The 26,444-nt window shown below is 36.5% G+C and overlaps 2 protein-coding genes across 2 annotated transcripts; one reads left to right on the top strand and one right to left on the bottom strand.

Moving 5' to 3' along the window:
- Positions 1–3,367: 3,367 nt before the first annotated feature.
- Positions 3,368–20,512, bottom strand: LOC145641633 (uncharacterized). The gene is made up of 25 exons (XM_081692492.1): positions 20,379–20,512; positions 20,145–20,295; positions 19,901–20,010; positions 17,460–17,625; positions 16,412–16,512; positions 16,245–16,317; positions 16,014–16,149; positions 15,656–15,816; positions 13,267–13,391; positions 13,088–13,184; positions 12,149–12,245; positions 10,589–10,640; positions 9,898–9,999; positions 9,661–9,807; positions 9,365–9,527; positions 9,043–9,291; positions 8,787–8,947; positions 8,541–8,669; positions 8,331–8,448; positions 7,768–7,963; positions 7,522–7,633; positions 7,276–7,430; positions 5,265–6,696; positions 4,691–4,885; positions 3,368–4,281 (listed from the first exon to the last, which is right to left on the bottom strand). The coding sequence occupies exons 2-25, from the start codon at positions 20,275–20,277 to the stop codon at positions 3,811–3,813; spliced, it is 4,881 nt and encodes a 1,626-aa protein (XP_081548618.1). The 5' UTR covers positions 20,278–20,295; positions 20,379–20,512; the 3' UTR covers positions 3,368–3,810.
- A 1,545-nt stretch (positions 20,513–22,057) lies between these two features.
- Positions 22,058–24,019, top strand: LOC145642633 (uncharacterized). The gene has a single exon (XM_081693822.1). It carries the CDS (start codon positions 22,058–22,060, stop codon positions 24,017–24,019), a length of 1,962 nt encoding a protein of 653 aa, XP_081549948.1.
- The last annotated feature ends 2,425 nt before the right edge of the window (positions 24,020–26,444 follow it).

Below are 26,444 nucleotides of genomic sequence, written 5' to 3'. Positions count from 1 at the left end.
CTAATAATAAATATAGCTTTATATTTTTTAAAAATTAAAAAAAAAAATTTTAAAAAAACATTTTAATAAATCATATTAAATTGACAAACCAATCAAACAGTGACAAGTGTTCCATACAACTATTAATCAAGTCACCAACCAGTCATAACTTGTTTATAGCAGATTCCCCTTAAAGTTTGTATTATTTAGAAATAATTAAAACACGTGCCCCATACACCTATTAATCAAGTCACCAATCGGTCATAACTTGTTTATAGCAGATGTCTCTCAAAGTTTGTATTATTTAGAAATAATTAAAAGATAGACGTGTTTTTAGTGGATTAGTGAAAGTTTGTACTTCAATCGTTAATATCTTTAATTACCGATAAGCAAAAAATATAAAAAGTTGATATTTTAGAAATATACATTGTGACGAATCTAACAAGATACCACTTGACTATATTTTTCTTTACATATAAATCACAAAAAATGGTCAAAGGAATGTGTGTGAATGGTCAAAACGTGTCAACTAATAAAAAAACGGAGGTAGTATGATAGTATGATTTTTGACAATTTTTCCAAATTAAAATTCAAACACTACAATTAAAAAAAGAAAGGAAAATTTATGATGATTGACAAACAAAATCGACATGGTCTTTTAAATTTGTTGATTCACTGTAAGAGTGCAAGCACCTTTTCCTTTTTTTTTTTTTTTTTTTTTTTGCACATGACTTAAGAAATTAAATACTCATCATTTCTTGACGTGCCTAAACTCGTCCTACATCGATCTTAGTTCCGCGAGATTTTTTGTTTTTTACAATGAGAACTATTTAAATAAAAGCAAATTACAACCTAAGAGAACTAAAAAAACAACAAAACACACCTAAACACACAAACAACCAAAGAAACTATGAGTATTGAAACCGAGGTAGCGCACCGAAACAAACCCCCATACACGCCTTGCCACTACCACTAGAGGATCAAAGTGAATGAAGATACCACAAGTGCCTTACACTATACCTTAAACAGTAAAGCCTGGACAACCAAAGAAATCTTGCCAAAACCATTAAGTGGACCAATAAATGTCATATTAATTGAAAAACCCGAGATGGACCATAAGCTCAAGTTGAACTCAAAGAAGGAAACTGGAACTTGCACTGACCCAGAAACCAGTTCGTGGAAGTTGAAGAGAGACGAAACAACCAAAAATCGTAAGCACCCTACTGCCGACAAAAGGACATTTGACACAACTCCAACTCCTAGGGATTGAAAAGCAAAGCTACTTCCTAGGAGACTCATAACAAAACAAAGAGAGTCTTAATTTGTAACGACCCAAACATGAGAAACCTGACACCCAAATGCAGGTTCCCTTCTTGCAACTCTACCAACAGAGAGTGCAAGATGGAGGATTTTGCTTACCCAAACCATTAAAATGGGAAGCCTCCTTCAAGATTGGGATTAACAACGATGACTGACTTTGTCATCACCAAATCTTGCAAAGGGATGATAGAAACTAAATGACCATATCATCACACAACAAGAAACAAAGGAATACCCCTGGAGAACATAACAAAGGAAACCACCTATACTACTAGCGAAGGAACCACTAATCCAAAGTGAAGACTTCCCCGCACCTGAATTCTTATATATAGCTCCATGAGGAACAAAGTCACCACCCTGAAAGGCAACCAAAAGGATCACAAACCCAACAAACAAGGGATTTTTTAACCTAATAACCCCTAAATCCATAGTCAAAATCAACCAACAAGACTCCAAAGAAAACAACACTTCGACAACCTCCAAAACTAGAGCTACCCGACAGAGCTCCAACTCATGAACAACAACATAATTATTAAACAACAAAAACTCAAGCAACATAACAGGCAAACTAAGCAAGAAAAACATAAATAGATAAAATTAAATCAAGAACAACTAATTAAATCTATTAAACAAAGTAAAAACAGACAAACACCCACAAAACCGATCGTGAGCCAACTGGAAGAAGCAAAAAGAACCCATACAAACTTCACCAGCAGAATCGGTACCTAACTTAAAGAACAGTCTTCTAGCTTGGACTAACGCAAGAAAACCACTTCCCCTTAGCCTTAGATTAAGGGAGAAAATTGAAAACCTTGATCTTAACTTCAACTTTACCGTCACAAAACAATTAACAAAACTCCTTTCAACGGCGACGCTAAGAATAGTCTTGGTCTCTTGTTTCGTTGGATTATTGAAACCTAAAACACTAGATGACATATCGAAACTTGACTCAACCACCAATGGATGTGAAGAACGGAAAGTGACTCTCCAGTCTTCCTTGTCTACTTAACCGTGAAACACCCCCAAATAGGGATGACATTAAGTCGGGTTAAATGGGAGACCCGCCCCATCCCCGCCCAAGTGGGGCGGGGATGGAGGGAGGTTTGGTGGGTGATGGGGCGGGGATGGGTATAAAATGTGTACCCGCCATGGGTGATGGGGCGGGTATGGATTTTAGAGTAGACCCGTCCCATATCCGCCCCGCCCCGTACCCACCTTATACCCGCACCATATTTCTTTAAGAAGAGTTGAGAATTTATGAAACTTGATGCCCCTTAAGACCCAATAAGCTTGAATAGTGAAAGTTCCAATTTTCTTAACCTAATTTGATATAATCGTCATTAATGTGATACATTAGAGCATCATAACAATTTTTTGGGACGATTTTGGAGCGGGTATGAGGTGGGTATGAATATCCAAGTGGATGATGGAGCGGGGATGGATCCTATCCTGTACCCGATGGAGCGGGTATGGATGTGGATATTGTACCCGCCACGGGTGGTGGGGCGGGGATGGGTATAAGATTTTTAGGTGGGTATGGGTATGGAGGTACCATCATCCGACCCGCCCCATTGTCATCCCTACCCCCAAAAAAAAGCAAAATTAAAAAGCAAACTTAAGAAAAGCAAAGAACTGGACTCGCCGGCAATGACAAGAGGAGAAACGCCTATCGCTAGCGAGCAAGCCTCAAGAGAAGTAGAGGCGGTGGAAGCTATGTGAGGATGGACTTGGGTTTCCTAGAGAGAGAAAAGGTTCTTAATTCTGTTAATAATCCATTATTTCCACAAGAATTAATTCAATGGTTACAAATCTTACAACCCTACTAAAAGAACCTTTTATTTTTATTTTTTCAAGGATATCTCCATTTTAGTTGCCTGAGATTTGGCAAAATTTCACTTAACGTCTCTCTCGTTTATATTTCTTTGCTTTGAGTGCCTGAGATTTGCAAACTTATTCCACTTGTTATGTTTTCTACGAGTATTAGTTTGTAAACATCAATTACCCAAATTAGATAAACATCAAGCACAAAAACGAAAATTTTCCGTAACCCTTCCCAAGTTCCCCACACTTGTTTCTCCTCAAACTGAAAAGGCGCATTCTCAATGTCAAAACTGGCATGACATTTACAGGAGCAACCATTTTCAACTAAAGTGTCTAAATATCCAAGAAGTTATAATTAATGGATAGTTTGAACTACTCAGTATTATACAGGGGTAATAACAGCTACATACTATATGCACATTCCTTCCCAAGAAAAAAAAATCTCGTTATACATACACACATATGCTCGGGACAAAACCTGGTAAAACAACCCCTTCCTCTTTTCCCAACCTCTAAAGGCAAAAAGAAAACAGGAAAGGAGGAAAAGAATGTTGGTGTAATAGAAATTAAACGATATCAACTACTTCTTGCACAGCAATCAGCCAGTCAAAAACATCACAATTTGCCCGAAAATAGTGAGACAGAAGCAATGGTTTTGTCTCATTTTGAAATCCAATCAATTCATTAACCTTAGCCAAATGGTGAGGGAACAGGACCTGCTAAAGAGTCTGACCTTTTGATGCTTCCCATACCACATATAATGCAACCAGGTGCTGATAATGCAGCAAATTTAGCACCACAGAGATCACAAGCATCGTAACCAATTGTGGATAAACGGCTGAGGGTGGCAGCACAGAATTGTGATGGGTCTTCCATGGGATCAATTGATTTGTTGGTTAAGCCCCTTTGGACACATAAGTCAATCAGGCTCCTCAACTCCTCTTGTTTGCCAGGAGGTGCTTTAGAGAATAAGAGATCGAGCATCTGTTTCGAATAAGCATAGTTTTGGACTTCCATATTCCGTTTTATGGCAGTTCTTATGCAGCTTATGCGATGTTTTGCAAGAAGAGGCAATGAACCAAGATGCCTGGACAATCGGGCCATCTCATCTTTTGCACTAATAGCACGAGGGCCTTGAACTCTCTGTAGCCGTCCAATTTCCTGAAAATTAATGTGGGTTGGGTAAATGGTTTACAATTATAGGTGGAATTTTTTTATGACAACAGATAGATATAGAGCCTAACAACATGTAGGCTTATGCAAAAAAAACACAGCATACAGCAAAACTGTATACAAATTAATAAAACCATTAGGTTTTCTTGTCTACTTCACACAGACTGCAACTTCTATTCAGCATTTCAGCCAGATATACATTTGGCTAAGGGCCCAAGGTCAAGGAAGTCCCTAACCACAAAGCAAAATACCAATAGCAGCAATCCAGCATAGTAGCACACCAAGAATGCAGGAAAACAACTTGGGTCATAATAACCTCTAATAAGACAACAGAAGGAAATATTGGTGCTAAAGGGAAGTTCCCCATCTTCAAAATGGTTGTTTATAGAAATAATACCTGAAGCAGAGTAACTGCAATCTTATACTGAGCACAGATAGTGGCTTGGGCCTTAATATCAGAACCGCGTGAGTGATCTTTGGCTAAAGCAAGGAAAGATTCATCAAAACAGGATAATGCATCTGGTAGCTGATTCTGCTCAAGGTGTGCCAGTCCAGTCTTAAAGCATACTGGAGCAGCTGCCCCACGAGGAACCTGCTTCAAAGTGAGTGTAATCACAATTAGAAAAGACTCAAGAATTTGCCCACTGAAAATATTTTTGTTTATATATTTGGACTTCCTACAGAAAACTACATGAACAACATGTGAAGAAGTTAACTTTATTTTTGTTAATATATTTGGACTTCCTACAAAAAACTACAAAAAACCATGGAGCAAAGTGACTAGGTAGAGAAAAAAAAAAAAAAAAAAAAAAAAAAAAAAAAAAAAAAAAAAAAAAAAAAAACTATGAAGATTCATAAGAGAGTAACATAATAAAGGACAAAATGAAATCTTAAGCACTAGAGCAAAAGGAAATTCAAGATAGCTGGCAAAGATATACAAAATGCAAACATGAAAAGACGGGGAAATTCACCTGTCCCGGACGTACAGAAGTTGGAATGGGTTGTGCAGGAGGCTTTTCAGAGTCTGCCGCACCAGGAGGCACACCTAATACACTCAGATCCAGAGGTTGAGAGGAACTAGACAGCTGAGTGGCTTGAATCTGAGGCTGTGGCGGGACAACATTCTGACCCACAAATTGCGGTGGAATCCCTCCATCTGGAAGCCCAATTGATTCAGTTGAATATGCAGTTTGTTGAGTCACTTCAGGGGGTACGCCACCATCTGCAAAACCAACGTTATTTGCAGATGAACTAGGTTGACTAGTTGCAACCTGATGGCTTCCAACACCTTGAAAGTTTTGATCCAGTTTAGAAATTACAGTCCCTGGAGGAGCAAGTGAAGCTGCAACTTGAAGAGAAGAGATAGTATTTTGGAAAAAGTCTTCGGGAATAGGCCCAACAGCTGCCCCACCTCCCTTCACCACTGGTGATGGCTGTGAACCAGCAGGTGGTTGAGCTAGTGCATCAGAACCAAAGAAATCCCCGGGAGTAGCATAAATAGGGGGAACTGAGCCCATGCTGGTTGCTGTAACAGCGGGTTGGAATGTGTGGCCAAGGTCCTGAGATCCACCAGCTGATGACTTGGTCCTGCCCATTGGCGGGACCAAACTGAACTGCCTCGTGGCTTCTTTGATTTTATTGACATCCACAGTAGCAGATGAAAGCGGTTTATCTCGAATTCTGATTTGAAATTTCTTAGTTTTTGACTCACCCTCTTCATCATCACTACTATCACCACCAGAAGTACCATACAGTGACCTCTTAAATTCTTCCTCAGCTTTTGCTTGTTCATCTGCAGCAGCAGATCCTGAAGACTGTTTGGTAAGTATTTCTAGACCCATCAATGAAGCACCCTTCGAATCAGTTGCAGTAGTTCCCTTGCTCAATATCGAATCAGCCAAAGTAGAGATCCCGTTTGGCTTACCATCAGAAGCCGCAGATGTAATAGCTTTCACCAAACTATCTTCTCTCACTTCAACAACATTTCCTCTTCCTTTTATACAGCCGAGATAAACACCAACATGATCTGTCACAATTGCAGGGATAGGCCCATCATCAGTTTTCATGTATGGCATTACCTCAGCAGCTAATTCCCATTGAGGTATATCCTTCATATTTGTTGGTGTTTTAATTTCCCAGTTTCCACCTCCCCATTCAGGTCCTTTAGGAACCACACTTTCAGCAGCAAAGTTAGCAAAAATGCCTTGTGTCCACCCGGTGGAACGAATTCGTAAAATTCTTTCACAACATCTCCTCAACTCTGGATCAGCACCATCTTCTTCCAGTTTCTGTGCAAGACGTCGCATTGCACTTGGATTGAGGTGGCATATAAATAGATCAAGCAAGCTTTCATAGTCTGAAATAACTTCAAATGTTTCCTTTGCACTGTCAAACTGTCCATACCTGCAATTTCATTTACAACTTATCTGTTATCTAGGAAAAAGAAGGGTAAAATCATTTGCACAAAAAAAAAGCTACGGACGGCTGCTATTCAAAACCATCTTCACATATGAAATTAATAACCAAAAAAAAAAAAGAGCAATGCATGATTTCTCATTCCATATATATATAACTCCCTCTGTATTATTTTTTTCAATTAGCTCTTCCTGAATGGAATTGGCAAACAAGCCAAACTAGTGAGTGGAGCATTTGGCAAGTGCGTTGGATTGGAATTTGGATGTATAAAACTTAGCTTTTTTTTTTTTTTTTTTTTTTTTTGGGGGGGAGGGGGCAAAAAGGGAAAACATTTCATACAGAAACATCCATTAGTGACTTCTGAAAACAAGAAACATTCACAGATCAGCAATACGGGAGGCACCAACACAAAATAAAGTCACTATGAATAATGTTACATATTTTGGAAGCATGTGTGTAAATGAAGATGATTACTTATAATTCTCCTCTGTAAAAACAAGTAAAAAAAAAAATCATCAAGGTCATATGAGAAAGAAAGCTTCAAAATTATTTGGACTACCAACATACTTGATACAGGCATATCCTAACTCCCGGAAACGATGAAACAAATGAGATGTCGGGGGACATCGAGGGTAATCTCTTGAACGCAGATATTCATCTTTCAACACGGACAAAGCAGTAGAGAAACGAAGGGCCTTGATGGCATAACTTCCTCGCAGCACCTAGGTATATTTCCAAAATTGCAAGTGAGGAAAACAATAATTGTAAAGATATAATTGTATCATAACCTTTGAAATATAACTCAATAGTCACCTGAGTAAACTGTGGACCTGCTTGGGATAATGACACGGCAAGATCTCCACAAACTGGAGAGCCCCTAGCTAATATATCAAGTGATCTAGGCGTAATGCGAAGGCTGTCAAACCTTCACCAGAATTATTATGAACAAGTCAGATGGAAGGTCACGATGAAAAGGAAATAAGACACAGGGCACCCTATACAAATCACAAATGGACAAAAGTCCCAAAATAAGCATTCCGGTCATAATACTAAGAATACCTTGATGTGATCTGATATAATGTTTCAGGAAGGTCAAGCTTCTGCTCAAAGTATTGCTGTATTGTTCCAAATCCGATAAGAAGAGGCTCAAGAAGTCCAACAAGACAGCTTTTTATCTCAATTTTCTTCTTTTGCCTGGGGCTTATGTCTGTTGGGTTTGCTAGCAACAAGCGATCATTTAACGCTCCCATAAGAACTGCAGTTAGAAAAAAGTAATTTATGCCACTTGAAAAGTAAGAAATTTCAACAGATAAAATAAAGGTCTTTAAGCAGCAGCTTATTGCTCAGATAACCTCTGTCCTAAAGTCCACTTCGACATAATAGAAAGTTTTGGAAAGTGTTTTCATTAAATAATTTAAAACACATAATATACATATACTAGACGCTAGTGCAGCAATGGAGGTGGCAGAAGTTGATGCATACTATACAAAACAGTAAAATATCAATTTTGGCAAATGCCAAAACAGAATTGTTAGGCATTCTCTTAGGGATGGATAAACTATAACATATTGTAGACAAAAGAGTGATATTAGGCAATACATAAAAAGTTAAGGTCACTATACCTGCATTTGGCAAGCTAGTTGACATGATAGTCCTCACTTTTCCATCCCATCCAAGCACACTGATTGCTGTAGCAGTAGAAAAAAGGAGAGCAGGGCCAATCCACAAAAGAGATCTAAAGTATTAAAAAAGTCAAGTTCAACAAGTTCTGTAAATATTCTTAATTATGAGATCCAAAAACTGAAAAATGGTGCCCAATTGACAAAGGATATCGAAGGAAGTCCTCTATCAAATTTTGCTAAGCTACTAGCCAAAATCTCCAAATCTGCTGAAGCAATAATAACTCTATGAGTAGTCATTATCCCAGCAACTTGACCTCTAAGAGTCTCCTGCCAGTGAACCTACAAAGGTTTTCAGCCAACAAACAACATTAACCAAATGCCTCTTAAGAGGTAAGTAATCTGTGCATAAATGTGATTGTAACGAAAAATATCTCTCGTCACTGTATCAAATATTACCTGGAGTACTATCTCATTTGCTTTCAGCTTGATTGACTTCCTCCCTTCAGCTGTTGTTGGTATATAATGGCCACGGCCATCACTGCTTGATAGACGATATCCTTGCACAATCTTTGCCAAAGCAATCTGATTTCCATGAGAAGCAAACATCAAGGTTGATTCTGCAATCAGAAAAAAAAAAAAAAAAAAAATGGATCAGCAAAATATTCAAAAATAAAAGTGAAAATCAAAGACATAAATTTTCATTTGTAATTACCTAATGGAGTAGAGAAGATACGGTCAACTTCAGATTCGAACATAAAATGCACTGGACCCTTGACAGAACTTGTTGGAGCAGGATCAGCAGCCAGATCTGCTGTAGGATTTTCTTCAAGTGCTGCTTTGTTCTTGTCATCAAGTTCTTTAGATGACATTCCAGGAAGTATATACAAAGCAAGTCCAATCTTATCACTGTCAAGAATAGCAAACTGGCTATCATCAAGACCAATGAACGCTGCATCTTGACCTACATCAATACAAAATCCAGTGTAAATATTTTTCCACGTGAAGACCTGAAATTGGTTTCTATATGTACCAACCTTTGACTGTACTGTCTTTACTATTCGCCAATCGGGTATCCGTATTTTCTTTGTAGAGAACAACTTCATTTGCTGCACCACTTAACTCAAAAATAACAAGAAATAAATTCTGCTTCCTACTATATACAACACTCTTTGGTTGATATTCAACATTTCCAGGCATCTGAAAGCAACAGCAAAAAAGGGAAGAGTTTAAGACATGATCATGGAAGCAGATACACAAAAACATCACAACACTCGTGAAAAAAGAAAAAGGAAAAAAAAAAAAAAAAAAAAACAGAAGTTAGCCTTAGTACCGAGCTGTAAAGCTTTTTGTAAATACTGTCTGCTCCAGAACATAGATTATAGGCCATGAGATTTACACCTTCCATGTAGAAAGCTCTGACAGGATAATGCAGAACCCGATTTGCTTTATTGAAAAAATTAAGCTCCAAATGAAATGGCTGAAATGGAATACAAATTTCAAGGCAGATAAGTTAATGAAATCAAAAAGATATAAAATTACAGTTTACTGGGACCAGTGAAAGATGTACCTGACAAACAGGAAGATGTCTAAGATGGTTGCTAGTATCCAGTAAGGTGATGAGAGGCAAACGAGCAACTGGAGCACTTTTGGCATGCCCCTCCAAAAAATGCTGTGAAACAAAATAGAATACAGAACAATAAATGAAGGAATAAGTATCAAGAGCAAATTACTTCGAAAGGAATAGTAGTTTCCCAACTGGAATTTTAACACAGAAACAAGTGTGTTGAACAAAGAACTGGAAAACCTTTAACTCAATGGTATTAATGAGATTGATAGAAATATGTAAACACTGATGTAAATATTATCTATTGATGTAAGCAATTTCTTTAACATAACCAATTCCATGAATTATATTTTATCTACAGCAATAGCAAACATAATGCCAAGCAGTTGCTGATCATAGAATGTCACCAACTTATAATATACTGTAATAGCATCTAACTGTGGCACATCCATAGTTCCATTCAAAAGATAAGAAAACATGTTTTCAGGCCAAAGTGAGAACAAAGGTTCCACAGTTACTAATCAGATAAGCCCTAGGAAAGAAAAAGAAAAAAAAAAATTATACAGAAATGCCTCAACATTCATTACAACAGTATCAAATGTGCAGTTGTGCATCATAGTCATAAGATGGAACTTCCCCTACAGCATAAAGGCCTACAATGAATTTACAAGTATAAGAAAATGCAGCAACATACACTGTACAGGAAAGCCTTCCGCGCAATGTCAGCAATTGTAAGCTGATTTTGTCTGGCATAATAAAGAAAATTTTAATCAGATATGAAGAAACTAAATAAATTTTATTGAAAAAACAAATGAAAAGGTTGTTTTTTAACAGAGGAGGTACCAGGCTTTTCCTAATTTTCCTACTTTAAAGTGCAAGTGTCCAACAATTGTCATTTAGCCAGAACAATGACTAATTTCACATTTCTTATCAGGCTATGTTCAATTCACATGATCTAATCTGGTATGAATTTTTCTGATTTGATCTGATCTGATTTCTAGATTTGACCAAACTTTGACCTAATCTAAACACTATTCGTAAGATAAAAAATTATCAAATGAGAAGTCATTAAATTCGTATTATTATGTGATTTCCAAAAATGAAATTTTCAAATAATTAAATTTATGAAAATAAAGATTTTCAACGATAAATAAACGCAAATAAAAAGATAAGATAAGATCTGATGTGGACTGAGAAGTATGCTGATACCAAACTTAAATAAGTTGAACTGAACATAGCCTTAGTAAAAGGTTTAACTAGAGCTATCAACTTCAATCAGCATTTAATACCATAATATTGATATAAAAAATAAATAAAAAAATAAATAAATAAATTATCGATCATGTATTGATAATTTGATATGCAAAGCAAAAAAATGCCAATGCAAGGATATTGTACTTGAATAAAATGTAAGATGCCTGAATTTGAGACAGATTTCTACAGTAGCATATCAAATCATGGTGTAACTGACACCATATCAATTTATCAATCCTTTTAGAAGGTTCGAGTGTTTTGATAACGAATAGCAAAACACGCCCTTGCCAACCAAGCAGCAAGGGTGCAACTCTTGTGCAGAAAGAGATGAATACTTATTGAAGCACAAGTAAGCGTTTGATTCATAAGGAGCACTTTTTCCAATAGGCTACAAGAGTGAGGGGTTAGTTGCGGCACTTGTGTGCGCATAGCAGGCACAAGAGGGCCAACACCAATGTTTAGTGTCTCCAGCAGTGCTATAAACCAAGTGAGCAACGGAACGTTTAAAAAGGTCTAACAGCTCACAAAATGACATAAGGATTAAAGAAAGACAATCATGGGTAAGAAGTTTTAAGGCCTTCTGTTTATCTGTAGTTCTTTAAAGGTTACATTACTCTTTCATATTTTAAGTTTTGAATTTGCCAGGATTTCTAATATACCATGTTCAAAGGATCTCCTATTCCACTCAATATATTGACCCTTACCTAGAATCTCATTTACAAATACCCACAAATACCATTGTTCACCTACTGGCTTCATACAGATCAGTAAAGATTAGTTTCCTTGAAGCCTTTTGTTCTAGTCTCTCATCAAAAGGTGCTCTTTGCTCAAAATCCATCTATTAGACTCACACTAAACCCAGTAGCCGAATGAATATTAACTGTGTCGGCATTGATTCTTAAATAGGAAAAGCAACTGTAAATGTCGCTAAAAAAAAGTTCTCCTTCCAAACGAAAACAATAGGGATAAAAATTAAAATTAAAACAGCATCTCAGCCTACCCTTTCAAATGATGCTCTTGCAATTGTGCTTGCAACTGGTGGTCAGCCAGTACTCCAGAAGAGCCCAAAGCAGCAAGTTTTTCCTTCAAAACAGATGCTGCAATCAAAGATTACATCAATAAAAATGAAAAATTGCCCTAGAAAGTAAAGTTATCAGTACTGAACGGCAAGATAAAGCAATATCTAACATGAGAAATTGTCTCATTGCTTTTATACATACCAAAGTATGTGGAATGTAAACATTGTAGAAACTTGGAACGACATACAATATTCTTAAAATAAGATATTTTCTAGAACGAGAAAGGGGCTAATCGATGGATAGATAACAACGTGAAGAAAAAAAATAAATAAAAAATAAATAAATAAAAAAAAAAAAATTCAAACAAACAAACATTTTATGCTTCATAAGAAAATACTGACTATAAGCTGGCAGAGCAAATTATAAGTTAAGTCAAACCAACATTTCTAGAATTTTTGCTCTGTCTATCACACTAGCATAAACATATGTTTGCTAGGTTTTATCCCAACTTAATGGTCTCCTTTGAAAAAACAAAAGAGTGTATAATTGGTATTGATCCAGTCTTAGAAACAACGTCAAACACAGTCCTAGCCCAAGATTTCGTTGCAACTCAAAGTTTAGCAAGGAGGGAACAATCAAATCTCTAAGAATACAAGTGGGGTGATAAACAAACAGCATGGAAGCTACAAATGTACTCTATTTGACTAGCAGTATAAGATACCAAAGCCTATTTCTTTGTCACTAAACAATAGTTAAATCACATTGTCAGAAAGACTTGAAGTCTAAAAAAAAAGAGAGAGAGAGTCTTAGTGCACTTGTATGCCCAGCTTTTAGCACATCTTCAAAGGAAACAGGCATTGAAGCATCTCCAAAAAACATGATGGCAATGCATTAAGAAGCTAAAAACAATTTCTTATCACCTGAAGATCCCCTTGCACTTTGGAGAACAGCAAAGAGTTGTTTCCTTCCTTCTCTAGTGAATGCCTTGTTTTTAACATTGTCTACATTTGCCATTTTCTAATAGATAAAAAGAAATATATAAAACCTTCAAAAATTAAGTTAAAAGCCAAGAAAATTCATTCAGACGAATATACTCAACTGCAAATAGTAATGAGGCCATATTCAGTTTAGTGTGAACTTCCAGAGCTCTGACACGTGGCAATGGATAAGCAACTTCTCCGCCCTGCTGAGATAGAATCTTTGGAATGTCGAGAGATTCGATTGCTACACAAGAGAGAGATAATTTGTAGACATGAGAGAAAAGAAAATGAAAGCAGCTTCAAAGAACAGCTTACATCAAGGTCCAACCACAACAAACTCTTACAAAATGAATTGTTTATACTTGGCTAAAAAGTATAACTTCTCCTGGATTTCTGCAGACTAAAGTACATGCACCTCCAAAAATTGTCTCATTGATGACACAAACGTTCAAACATATACATACATAGAGAGAGAGGGAGCTAGAACACACATGCCAAGCATTTATAATATAGTAGTTATTCAAAGTACAATGAATGATGTCTTTATACTCTCCCTGAAGTAGTCAGTAGAGTATTTGCAAAATAAGAGCCCAGCTCTACGATTGATTGTTCAACAAGTGTACTAGATTTGTTTACATAGTAAAAATAAAAAAATAAAAATAAAATCTTTAAAAAATTACACTTCGGCATAGAATGCTTTACACAGAGTCTCTGCAATGCACATGAAGGGATTAAGATTTATGACTGAAGATTTTCAAATTTGATACGCTTCTTATTAGGCTACTTTATTGGTGTAAGAAGCAGCTACAGGAAGATATCTACAAAGAATATGCTGAAAAGAAGGGCAGTAGACCAACAACAACCACCACAGCCTATAGGCAAAGCAGCTAATAACACTTCCCTCAAGCTTATTGCTCTGTGACTAGAGTTTGTCTAGTCTGTTACAATAGCTCAACTTAATTCAGCCAAAAATGTCTCTATGGTTGGATATGAAAACTGAATAGATACTGCAGTTTACAGTTCTGTATAATTCTGGAGTACAAAGGAGCATAATCAGTGGGTTTATAAGAGAAAAGCATCCATTAGTAATAAACTAATGATCACTTATCTATCCTAGGGTGAGAAAATCAGGATGCCATCATCAATTAATCTTTTCTCTGAAAGCAGCTGGACTTTGTGTCTGTCTTGTATATCCTTTCATACACAGGTTATACTCCTTGCTCTTCCAACCACAGATTACTTAGTAGCGAGGGGATCTCAAAAATCTAGGATGTGGGAAGAATTGGACTCCTTACAGAGGTCCATCAAAGGGTTTTTCTAGGAAATTCAACATAAAATTAGTAGTTATAGCTTAATTATGGGTGCTCATGGATTAGGACTTGTGTTATTAGATGTAATCATGTCAGCCTTCCAGTTTCCTGTAGGAAGCCAAGAAATTTGAAGGGTGCATACTGAAATATTCAATAATGTAAAAATAATAGAAAAACATGCTACTGAAAAGTATTTCAGCAAGCTACCAACTTCAATGTGATTACCCAGTGATATTAAATTTCAGTTAACTAAAAAACAGTAGGTCATAAGACTAAAAAAACATTTCAATTAATTACTTTCTCAATTAACAATTCGGTTCAAACATTCCTATTTTGAAAAATGGCTTCGTAGTTAACCGATCTTCTTTGTCATTCCTTTACTTACTTTTTAAAGGCGCGAGGTGCAGCAAGGCACAAAAGACCATGGAACACAGGCACAAGGTGAAGGCACTCGCCTTTTGTAGGTGAGGTGTACTTTATTTATTCGTATAAATAAATTATATTCTATCAAATAAGTCTATAAAAGAACTTTGAGAAAGAGCCCCCATGATAGCTAGGCTTCTTGAATTAAATGGATGGATATGGGCATATGGCCGCCTTCTCTCTCCTTTAGTATTCAAGTAAAACTGACTGTTGCAAAGTCACGTAATGTTTTTAAAAACTTATAATACACAACAGAAATTGACGCCCTACAAAGGCCACAATATAAAGCGCAAAAGGCACATAGGCATGCACCTTTTTTAGATCCTTGCGCCTGGCAGAGCTAAGGCGCCAGCTCTCGAGCCTGAATGCGTCTTGCACGCTTTTCAAAATTATTAAGTCCTTTATATTAAAATTTATAAATAATAACTGTTATTTCTAACAAGAAACCAAGAGGTGTCTTTTACGGGATTCTGTTGATCTGCATAAAAACACTTAATAATTATTTACAGAGCATTTAACGATATATGATTATTTAATAAAAAAATTCAAAGGGTGAACATTATCCAGATTACAGCAACTAATTCTTTCTCGCACAGCAATGACAGGTTAATGTGAGATAAGTTTCATACCCAGGATTCAGTTAAAACATATCTAGAAGCAGAGAACATGACCCTGAATCCTCTAGAGTTCAGCTTGATAAACTAATAATCTTACTAAAAATAAGATTAATTACACAAATTTGTCAGCAATGGAAAGAGTTCAAGAATTTTCTAACCAGCAGGCTCAAAGAAATTTGCTTGCATAGGCGCTCTATTGGGATTTAGTACCACCCGTGTTTTCCAGACTTGAAGGGAACCATCTTTTGACAAAGTGGCTATCAACCGCAATGCTGGCAGCCAAGCAACTGATGTGATAGGTTGGGAACCCACTTGTGTTCTGAAATAAATTTTAAAGAGTGTTACATTGTACATGACTTATGTCACAACTTTTATATGCAGATATTGTAATAACAAAATGGTAAGGAGGAAGGACCCAAGTTAAAAGGACAGATAATGAGTCATAACTGACAAACAGCGTACTCAAGAACAAGTCATAGTGAGACACTTATTAAAGGTAATTAAAAAGGTTCTTACATTCCAATCATACTTGGTCTCTCTGTAGACACATCCCATGCCAAAAGTGTACCCCGTCTGTCACCAACAAACATCCACTCTAGTGTTGGATGAAAAGCAAAGGCACCAGCACCAAGTAGCTTTATAGTATTATCAACTGCAACATCAGGTTAAAGTGAGGCATATGCATAAGTATCCATGCTGCTGCAAAGCAATCAAAATAGGAAGGCAAGAATGATACTCCAGTCTTACGTTGTAATGTGTAGAGAACTGCATACGTATGAATGTTGTAAGCTCTAATCAACCCTTCTGCATAAGCTACATACTGAAATCACAGCCTCATAAAGCTCAGAATTGATGGTCAAACAGATTATGAGCAGCAAAGAAAAAGTGAGCAAGACATCAAGCAGTGGAATTACCAAAACTGGAAGTCGGGGATGACAAGCAAGATTCACAATAGGTTTCTTCAAATCTGTCTTTATTTTTGTGGGAGACCTGCCTCCCTCAACAGTTCCGACAACTGCTTAAAGAGTAAAATTAAATGGAATTGCTAAAAAAAAACTGAGCCGTTAAGGCAGAAAGTTCACATCATGCACACAATAATTAAATCAAACACGGATGCCCTCATCTCCCCTCCTAGCTGTAGATAACAATTTTTTTTTCTCAAACTCCAGTTATCCAAAGCTAGTTACTGCCACAACCACAATTACAACTACAAAAATAAAAATCCCTCACCACTTTTGCAATAATTTTTAGGCAATAAGTGGTTATACATTGTAATATCATTGAAAAAGCAGATGTGCCAAGAAATAGTGGGGTATAATTTTATTTTATTTTTGATTGAATGAGAAAGCATATGGGGGGGGACCAAACTTTTCAGTCTTAGGAAGAGGGAGGTATTGTTACAAAGATGGGGTCATTCTTAAAATAAAAGTGAAAAAGGAAGGTGTAAAGAAAAATCTAGGGCGGAGGGAGTCGTGAAAACAATGGATAGTAATAATAGTTGTTCTACAAGCAGCAAAAACAATATAGGAACAATACACAATTGTTCATGATCTTAATTCTTAATAATGACATAAACAATTATTCTAATCTTTATTGAAGGCAGTAATGTTCATGATAGCAAAAGGAAACCATTGGATAAATTCCAGATTAAGTAAAAGCTATTGCTATTCCTGCCCATAGAAATATGAGGATCACTCACCTTTGGAATGCTTCATCAACTTGATATTAATGTTGTAAGTTTTATAGCAAGATGAGTTTTAGTTTTTCCGATGGAATAGCAACAACTAATTGAAGCCCTTGATAAGAGCTTCAACCAACTTCCCCTCATAAAGTTACATTTGCCAATATAAGACCATTTTCTTCCTAACAAACACTAAAAATATTTGATACAGATAAACAAGTTGAGCTGCAGGCACCTCTTATAGGAATTCATTATTTACATAATAATAGAGCCAAACAAACCTGTTACACTCATCTTCTTGTGAAAACCAAAAAAAACAACAGGTTGGAGAGGAGTCAAGGCCATATGAACTTCAGCATCAGAAGAAATTGGTTCCATTTTCCTCTCTGATGAGTGAAGAACACAAGTTTGCTCCGCATCAAAATCACAGGAGCGAATGGTACAGTCCTAAATAGCAAAACACTCAATCAACATTTGACATGTCATTAAAAGATTTTAAGCTGTGCACAAATTAAGGATCTCAGGTTTACTATACTTTCCCCAAATGCTAGTTCGGGGCTGATTATGGCGGTATGTGGTACCAGAAGGCAGCATCCACTTAAAATTAATTAATCTAACTATTGAAGTTTCAACAACATGAGTGCAAGAGATGAAGAGAGATCAATCAATCAATCAAAGCCTTAATCCCATGATCATCAGTGCCCATATTCCTTAAATATATTTCATTCACCACAGCGAATTTTTGAGACAAGAACACAACAACGAAGTTCTATGAAGAGCATACCAAAATACTAACAGGAATTCAAGAAGAAAGACATGATCATCAGTGCCCATATTCCTTAAATATATCTCCCTATGATGCAAAAGCACCCTTTAAGTTAATAAGATATCTTAAAAATTAAAAAATAATCTAAAGAGACATTGTACCCTTTCTGCCATTCATTCACAAGCTACGGAAGTATCAGCAATTGTCCGTTCAAAAGTCCTTAGAAACCGATTTTTACAACGGAAAAAAGGAGGAAAACTACCCACAGGTAATCACTCACAATTCTCGTACAGCTTAGAAATTTGACTCATCACAACATTGTGGCTACGAAAACTTATGCATACCAATATCCTTCCCCAAACACAGAACCTTGAAAAGATGTAAAGAAACTGGTGTAGAGTCTGTAGACAGGAGTATGTCAATTGAACCATCAACAGCATATACTTCCACTGTTTTTTTTTACTTGCAACAATTCTTGTTTCACGTTTGCCAATGTATTACTTCTATCGTTTTTATCTTAAATTATACATTCATAACAACTATAAAAATCAAATTTTAATAAAGTAAACATTGAGACAAATCTAACAAAATCCCACATAAATCACAAAATGCAATGAAGTGAAGTATGTGAATAGTGTATAGTCTGTATACTCCCTCCGTTTTTTTTTTAAATGCATCAATTCCCTTTTATGGATGTTTTTTTAAAATGCATAACTTCTATATTTGGTAACTTTATACTATATTATATTATTTCTCTCTCTTCCTTTAAAGCCTACTCAATTTATTTTATCATTTCTCTCTCTTCCATGGTACTCACTCAAATAATAAAAATATTTACTCTCTCACATATTTTCTCTTTCATGGTCTCCATCTTACTTTTACTATATTAAATTATTCATCCACTCATAATATTATATTACTTTCTTAAAACTCTGCGCGTCACCAAGTAATGCATTTAAAAAAACGGAGAGAGTACTATTAAAATGTTACGAGTAATAAAAATAGAGGAAGTATATCATAACATGGGGGAGAAAAACAGTAAGAAAGAGGTAAAAGGCGAGAGATGAGAGGCAAGAGGGGCATTACAACCTAAATGGTAAAAGATTACAAGAATATATCTCAAAGAGTACCTAGGTAAATTATAAAAGGGGAAACATGTCCTTATATTGTTAGATCCTTAGAAGTAGATGGTTATTACTCCAAACTCCGGAGTTAAGTAAATTAAGTAAATTGAAAAGAATTACTAACTAATGTAGATCTTGCAAACCACAACTAGAGAACCTTCTCAACCACAAGGTCATGTAAATTTTGAGCTTTGCTACTAAGGATCCTGATGATTGTGTTAATAACCTCAACAATATGAAGTTGAACTTGGTCCATCCCAAGAGCAACAAGCCAAACCAAAATCTCTGGTATATACACAAAAGAATGAACTCGTATAGAAAATTATGGGACTTGAAATCTAATATTAAATATGGAAGTTATAGTCTTATAAAGAACTTTCGCCATGAATCTTAAAAGTTTTTTCATCCTTTAGTTGCCTTCTGTTAGGACTTAGCTTGGATATTAAGCCTCAACTAGTCTTATGAGAAAAGGATTATTCACCCCATGGATTTAAGCCCTCGTAATGTAAGATACTTATGGTTTTAGACAGCCTTGTAATAGCAAAGTAGACCGAGACTTTAGGAACATCGTTTTGTCAAAAAGGATGATTTAGAGGGAATGATCAGGTAGAAACAAGCATAAATCAAGCTAGGTGACATGTTCGAGCAAGATATATCTATAGTTACTACTCAGTAGTCGGCAAACCTTGCTTTTCTAAGAACAACAAGTCAGTATAATTCAAAAATTCCGCAACATTATCTCGAGTATAGCAACAACAAGGCAGTATAATTCAATAATTACGGCGTACGATTTACAACAAGGCAGCATAATTCAAGAATTCCGCAACATTACCTCGAGTATAGCAATCACAACATGACCACTGGTAGGACTATACGACATCCGAACAACAGGCGAACCAATGTCAATGGTAGAGATCTTACTCCCAGTAAGTACATCAAATTCTACAACACACCAAGCAAGATTCAATAACATCACATACCAACTCAATTTCATAGTAACAATCAATTATAATCAAAAACACAACAAAGATCATCTTAATTTTAAGAATTACAAATTGAGGTTTTAGCAATTTTACCAATAATGTATTTTCCGACAGCAGTAGCAATTAGGGCTTGACTGGGATGAAATGCAGCGGCATGAGGCTGCAATGGCTTCGCTTCTCGACCGACATGTCGAAGATCTAGGTGTTGTATCGTAGACCACTCCATTTTTGTAGCTCAAATTACCTGCAAAAAAAAAACATCTGAATTTTTGAATTCGAAGTTGATGATCGAATTTGGGACGCCATTTGAGGAGAGAGAAAAGTTACCTAAGGGAGTGATCGAGAGATCCGACGAGATTCCGATTGATCTCGCCGGAAAAAGTCGGGATTTAATTTTGAGGAATGTTCTTCAGGTTGGGTAACCGGTCATTTGATGAACGAAATTGTTAATTGTATCATTCATTCATTTGTACGGTGATTTACGATTAAATCAGATGGAAATATAGAAACGACCTGTATGGTCTTAAAATTAAAAGTTACTCGCTCTATTTTATTTTATTTACTACGTATTTATTTATGCTTTAGGAAATTTTGACTTTTATTACCACTAAAAAATACGAGCCCTTTCCCTAAATAATGTTGGGAAGTTATCTAATTCCCAAATTACGGCTAATTTTTTTTTAATTCCCACCATACCGTCCACGTCACCGGTTCAGAGAAATTATTTTTTTTACGGGTTTTTTTAATAAACCGCTACTTCAAGTAGCGGTGTCTAAGGTAAAAACCGCAACTTCAAGTAGCGGTGTCTAAGATAAAAACCGCTACTTGAAGTTGCGGTTTTTACCTTAGACACCGCTACTTGAAGTAGCGGTTTCAATTAAAGTAATTTTTTTTTTACAAAATCACTTTTAATCCTTCAGGAAACAATTGACGAGGAAAAAAAAAACAAAGCTTTGATAGTTACGACTTGCGAGGGACCCACAGCTATAGCCACCGGCGCCGCCGGCGTCTCCATACCCACCACCGTCAGTCGCCGACGCCAATTGCTCGGGTATTTAATTGTCTTCAAGTATACGACACCAATTTGCTGAAATTTGGTATGTATTTAAGCAGTTGAATTAATTTGTATGCCCTAATTTTATTTTAATTCAATTATCAAATTTATTTGCTGTTTTACTGTAAATTTGTGCTATACTCAAGTGTTTGACAATTTGTGATTAATTTTGTAAGTTTTAGTGTTGATCTGACTCAGTTTCATAGCCTATTTATGGGTCCAATGAAAAAATCGGCATGCATTACATCATAAGTAATTGCTTAGTTAACAAATGAGCATTTTGGAAAAATGTGCATATTCATTTGACTAAGTTTTATGAAATAGAACGAGATGCTTATTGAATGATAGTATAAAGAAACTTATTTTTTTAAGTTGTAGATTAGTGTTAATTTAATCAATAACAACCTCAATCTAAGAACATGGGACCATATGCATACTACTTTTTTTTAACACACACCATACAAATATTATAGCAGCTTATTACCGTTCATTACAAAAGCACAGTACATTAGAATAAAACAAGGAAGGCTAGTAGTAGTAGTAGTACCAGTCCTTCTAAAAACACTTAAAACCAAGTGACTTAAAACAAACACACAATTAAAAATAGCAGCAGAAACAACATAGCAGTAGGCAGAAAGTGCAGGGTGGCTTTATATGCATACTACTTAATAAATACATATTTTTGTACCTATATAATATCATATTCTTTTAATTTGTTGGGACCATTGACTTTTTATTGTATCATATTCTATTGTTGGGACTATTTTACTGTTCATATACTTTTGTGCATGTTTTGTATAGTGTTTAATATGGAATCCCAAGGAGGTTAAAACTATATTTTTATTCTATAGTGTTTATAATTTAAATTTAATTGTACGAATTATGTTGTTGTCAAATAATACTTTGCAAAACTAATGCCTTTGAATAATTACGTTGTTGGCTAGAACAAAATATGGAGGTACCAAACTATCCTCTTTATTGCTATTGGGGTGGGGAAATTATTCAGAAAGAAGGTGATGTAACTTATAGCGGAGGAAATCAAAAATTTGTTTTTGTTAATCCGGGGATGACATACTCACAAGTTTTGCACAAGGTATATGAGGAGTTGAGTATTGATCCTAGATATGTGGAGTTGAAGGTGGTTATGAGGTATCCTATGAATGGGGTATATGTCGCAATTCCTTTGAATGACGATAATGCTATTAAAGCTATGTGGATTGCTATGACTCAGACTTCTTCTGTTGCAATGCAATTGTACATTGAACAAGTTCCAAAGCAGTCTGTTGTGCAAACTGATATTGGTTCCTTTCCACAAATGGATTCATCTTGTAGCATGGAGCAACTTCTTCCCCTTACTTATCAAAGTGTGGGAATGGGGTCATTCACAAGAATTCTTGTTGACGATCAATATGTCACTGAACATCTTTCGGAGATTAGATCTCCAACATCATCACCAACCGTTGGAGCCTCAACAAGCACGCCACAACAAGGCATCATTGATTCTCTTGACCCAAACAATGTTGATGTGTTTGGGGATGTTGAGATGAATGATACTGACGAAGATGATGATGAAGATATAATAGAAGCTCGTGATAAAGCGATCAAAGAAAGTGCTCCCACACAAGATTTCAATGAAGTGCCGCAAGTTGATCCAGCTTTGAATAACTCATGGATGACTTGGGTGAGAAATGAGACATACAATACTGGGGGAGAATTTGAGGTTGGACAACAGTTTGACTCATTGCAACAATTAAAGGATGCTGTGAAGTCTTACTCCATAGTTAGAAATCAAACCATTCGAGTTGTGGAGACAGAGCCAGAGAAATATGTTGTTGAGTGCAAGAGGAAAGAACAATGTAGTTGTTCATGGAGGCTTAGAGGAGTGAAAGATCCAACACTTTCTACTTTTAAAATTGTTCGGTACAACGGCCCTCATGCAAGTAATTGTGTTGGTGATATCGACTCCGTGGATCATAAGCTACTCACTTCCGAGTTTGTTTGCAATGCTCTTTTAGATGTCCTTCGCATTGACCCTTCATTGAAAATCAAGACAATAGTGCAACTTGTGAAAGAGAAGTTTGAGTTCTCAATAACCTACAAGAGAGCATGGCTAGCGAAACAAAAGGCAATAAAACTCATTTATGGGGATTGGGAGGGTTCATTTCAAGAGTTGCCTAAGTACATGCAAGCGTTGAAGGAATCAAATCCTGGAACTGTTGTTGAGTGGAGGTTGTTACAAAGTATGGTACCTGGAACTTATGTTTTCCAACGAGTTTTTTGGGCATTCAAGCCATGTATCGATGGATTTCGTCATTGTAGGCCCCTTATCACCATAGATGGAACTCATTTATATGGCAAATACAAAGGGACTCTACTTATTGCTATGGGAACCGATGCTAATTTTCAATTATTCCCTCTTGCATTTGCTATTGTTGAAGGAGAAAACAATGATAGTTGGTCTTGGTTCATGGCTTGTATTAGAGCTCGGGTAACTGAAAGAAAAGGTCTATGTGTGATATCTGATAGACATGCTGGGATTTTAGCAGCAATGGATGAGGTTGGAAGTGGTTGGGAGCAGCCCAATGCCTATCACAAGTATTGCACACGTCACTTGGCTTCTAATGTGAATTCAAAATTTAAAAGTGTCGTTATAAAGAACCTTTTTGGAAAAGCAGCTGCTGCAAGGCAGAAGAAGAAGTTTGATTACTACATCAACAAAATTGGTGACTTGAATGTAGAGGCTCGTCGGTACTTGATGGAGATTCCGTACTATAAGTGGTCCATCCACCACGATGGTGGTTTAAGGTTTGGTGTGAAGACTACAAACATGTCAGAAGTTTTCAATGGAGTCTTAAAAGGGGCTCGTTGCCTTCCGATAACTACCTTAGTGCAAATGACCTTTTTATCGAGTTAACTCTTATTTTGCAACTAGACGAAGTTGGAGCAAAAGAAGACTTGAAGAGGGCCATGAGTTATCTGAAAAGGCTACAAAGACAATAGAGGCCAACATGGAGAAAGCCATGCACCATGAGGTTGTTGCTTTTGACTATGATGCCATAGGGTTGTATCAGGTTAGGACAGGTCGTGGAAGAAGAAAAGCTGGTAAAGGTGGTAACTCCCACACTGTGAATTTGATGAGAAAGACATGTACTTGTGAGAAGTTGAAAATATACAAGTTGCCATGCTCTCATGTCCTAGCAGTTTGTCGGCATCGTATCATCGTATCACGAGGTTGATCATTACTCCACCTTCGCAGCCACGCCCCCCGAGCCATTACCAGCCATCTAGCTCTGACTTAGTACTTGTATGAACTTCATTTGATCATTTCATTTCAATTATAATGTAGTTATTTCGTTTTTGAATTCATTGTACTAACATTAAAACTAACTTCAATGTAGGCACATGTTGTTGCTGATTTGCACGCGAAGCTATCAGGAGCTACTGAGACCATCTCTGATTTGCCACCAGACAAGGCTCTACCATTTGCCATACAGATGATACAGAGTCTTACATCATTTTGTGGGCAGACCTTGTCTAGGGTTGGGCATTCACACCTTATTCAGCAGCCTCGAGTGTCCACTTCGATACCTTCTTCTGCTTCTATTGTGCACACTCGGCCAATTAGACCACAACCTCATCGTGGTGGTCTTTCATCACGTGCCTTTCGTCCACCGACTCCCATTCGCTCTCCTTTACATGCTTCTTCTCCCTCTCCCTTACATGCCCCTTCTCCCTCTCCTACAGTTCGACATCTAGTTGTTACTTCTGCTCCACATTTTCCACCTTCCCCACCTCCTCCTCCTCCTCCTCAAACTCTACTTGTTACTCCTCAACATATCGTGACATCTCCTCCACTAGTGCAACGCCAGTATCATAGAGTTCGACGACGTGGTAATAGTGAGTCTCAGCTTGGAGTTGGCCTGCATGACATTCCAGAGGACGATACATCTACATCAACTTCATCATCACTTCATGGGAAGAAGCAACGTACGAGCTAGGTGTATATTTTAGTACAATTGACATGCTTTTTTGCAGATGATTAGTATTTGAGACTTTGTTTTTATATTGTGTTATTTGATAAGTATTTGACATTGCTCTTAGAATACCTTAATAGAAATTGGACTTCCATGGATTAGAATGTTTAAGATCATTAACTGGTTATTTGTGGTGGTTGTGTTGAAGATATGGTAGGTTTTAAGATTTTCCAGGTACACTTGCAGGTTTATTATTTGGCTGATTTCACTGATATTTTGTTTTTTAAAAAAATTTACAGTAATTTAATTGCATAAACCGCTACTTGAAGTAGCGGTGTTCTGAGTAAAACCGCTACTTCAAGTAGCGGTTTATTCTTATAACACCGCTACTTCAAGTAGCGGTTTGTTGCTGAACCGAGAAAAAAAAAACCGGTTTGATTTCCTTAGCTGACGTGGACGGTACGGTGGGAATTAAAAAAAGATTAGCTGTAATTTGGGAATTAGATAACTTCCCAACATTATTTAGGGAAAGGGCTCAAAAAATACTCCGTATTATGACTTGGAGTTTCGTTAGTGGTCAGTTATTAAGTAATTTTCTTTCCCCTCTTGAGAAGAGGTTTTGAGTTGCATGTCGAAAAATGCTTTGTAAAGGTTCTAAGGGATCATTTTATCCCTTAAGAACCCAAATTGAGCTCGGGATCAATAATAAATTAAAGTAAGGGCCTGTTCTGTTCCGTTGAAATTCAGTTCAGTTCAGTTCAGTTCAGCTCAGCTCAGTTCAGTCAATCGGAACAGGCCCTAAGTGTATTGTTTTGCTTTATCAAAAAATGTATCGATTTGCGTGGAATTATTCTTTTTGATTGCTAAGGTTTTATTGTTCATTTTAACTCACAAGAGTCCAAATTGAGCTCAAAATTAACCAAAAAAAATAACATAAATTAACTACAAATGAATACAAACGTACTAATTCTACTTTGGCCATTTTCTAAACATTGAGTGTGCTCATCCAACAAAAGAGATGCCAAATAGGCAACGAGGATATAAAGGAGTCAAGAGTTCAAAGGCTGCCCTAGTTTCTTATATTGATTAACAAAATTATTTCTCAAAATGGTACAATGGTAAATAAGATTATTAGTTTTAAATAACTGATTAATCAATTACTCTTTGGCCTCGTTTAGTTTGATGTAAAATGTTTGATGGAAAATGATTTTCCTTTTTTTTTTTTTTTCCATTTTCCTTTTGTTTGGTTTGGGAACGATCGAAAAACAATTTCCCCAAGGGTAGAAAATTACGTCCTTAAAAATGGAAAACATTTTCCTTTACAATAATAGAGAAGTCACATTATCTTCCCTCCTCTTTACCTAC

This window comes from Chenopodium album, chromosome 8, assembly GCF_948465745.1.
Source record: "Chenopodium album chromosome 8, dcCheAlbu1.1, whole genome shotgun sequence".
Taxonomy (NCBI): Eukaryota; Viridiplantae; Streptophyta; class Magnoliopsida; order Caryophyllales; family Amaranthaceae; genus Chenopodium; species Chenopodium album.
Note: the sequence above shows the minus strand (reverse complement) of the source record. Positions and strands in the feature narration are given on the sequence as shown.

Excerpts from the sequence above, each read along its gene's own strand:
- LOC145642633 (XM_081693822.1), top strand. The coding sequence starts at position 22,058 with ATGGAGGTACCAAACTATCCTCTTTATTGCTATTGGGGTGGGGAAATT.
- LOC145641633 (XM_081692492.1), bottom strand. The coding sequence starts at position 20,277 with ATGGAGTGGTCTACGATACAACACCTAGATCTTCGACATGTCGGTCGA. Across the intron at positions 8,948-9,042 it reads TATCTTCTCTACTCCATTAG|AATCAACCTTGATGTTTGCT; the intron begins GTAATTACAAAT and ends TTCTGATTGCAG. Across the intron at positions 6,697-7,275 it reads TTAGGATATGCCTGTATCAA|GTATGGACAGTTTGACAGTG; the intron begins GTATGTTGGTAG and ends ATGAAATTGCAG.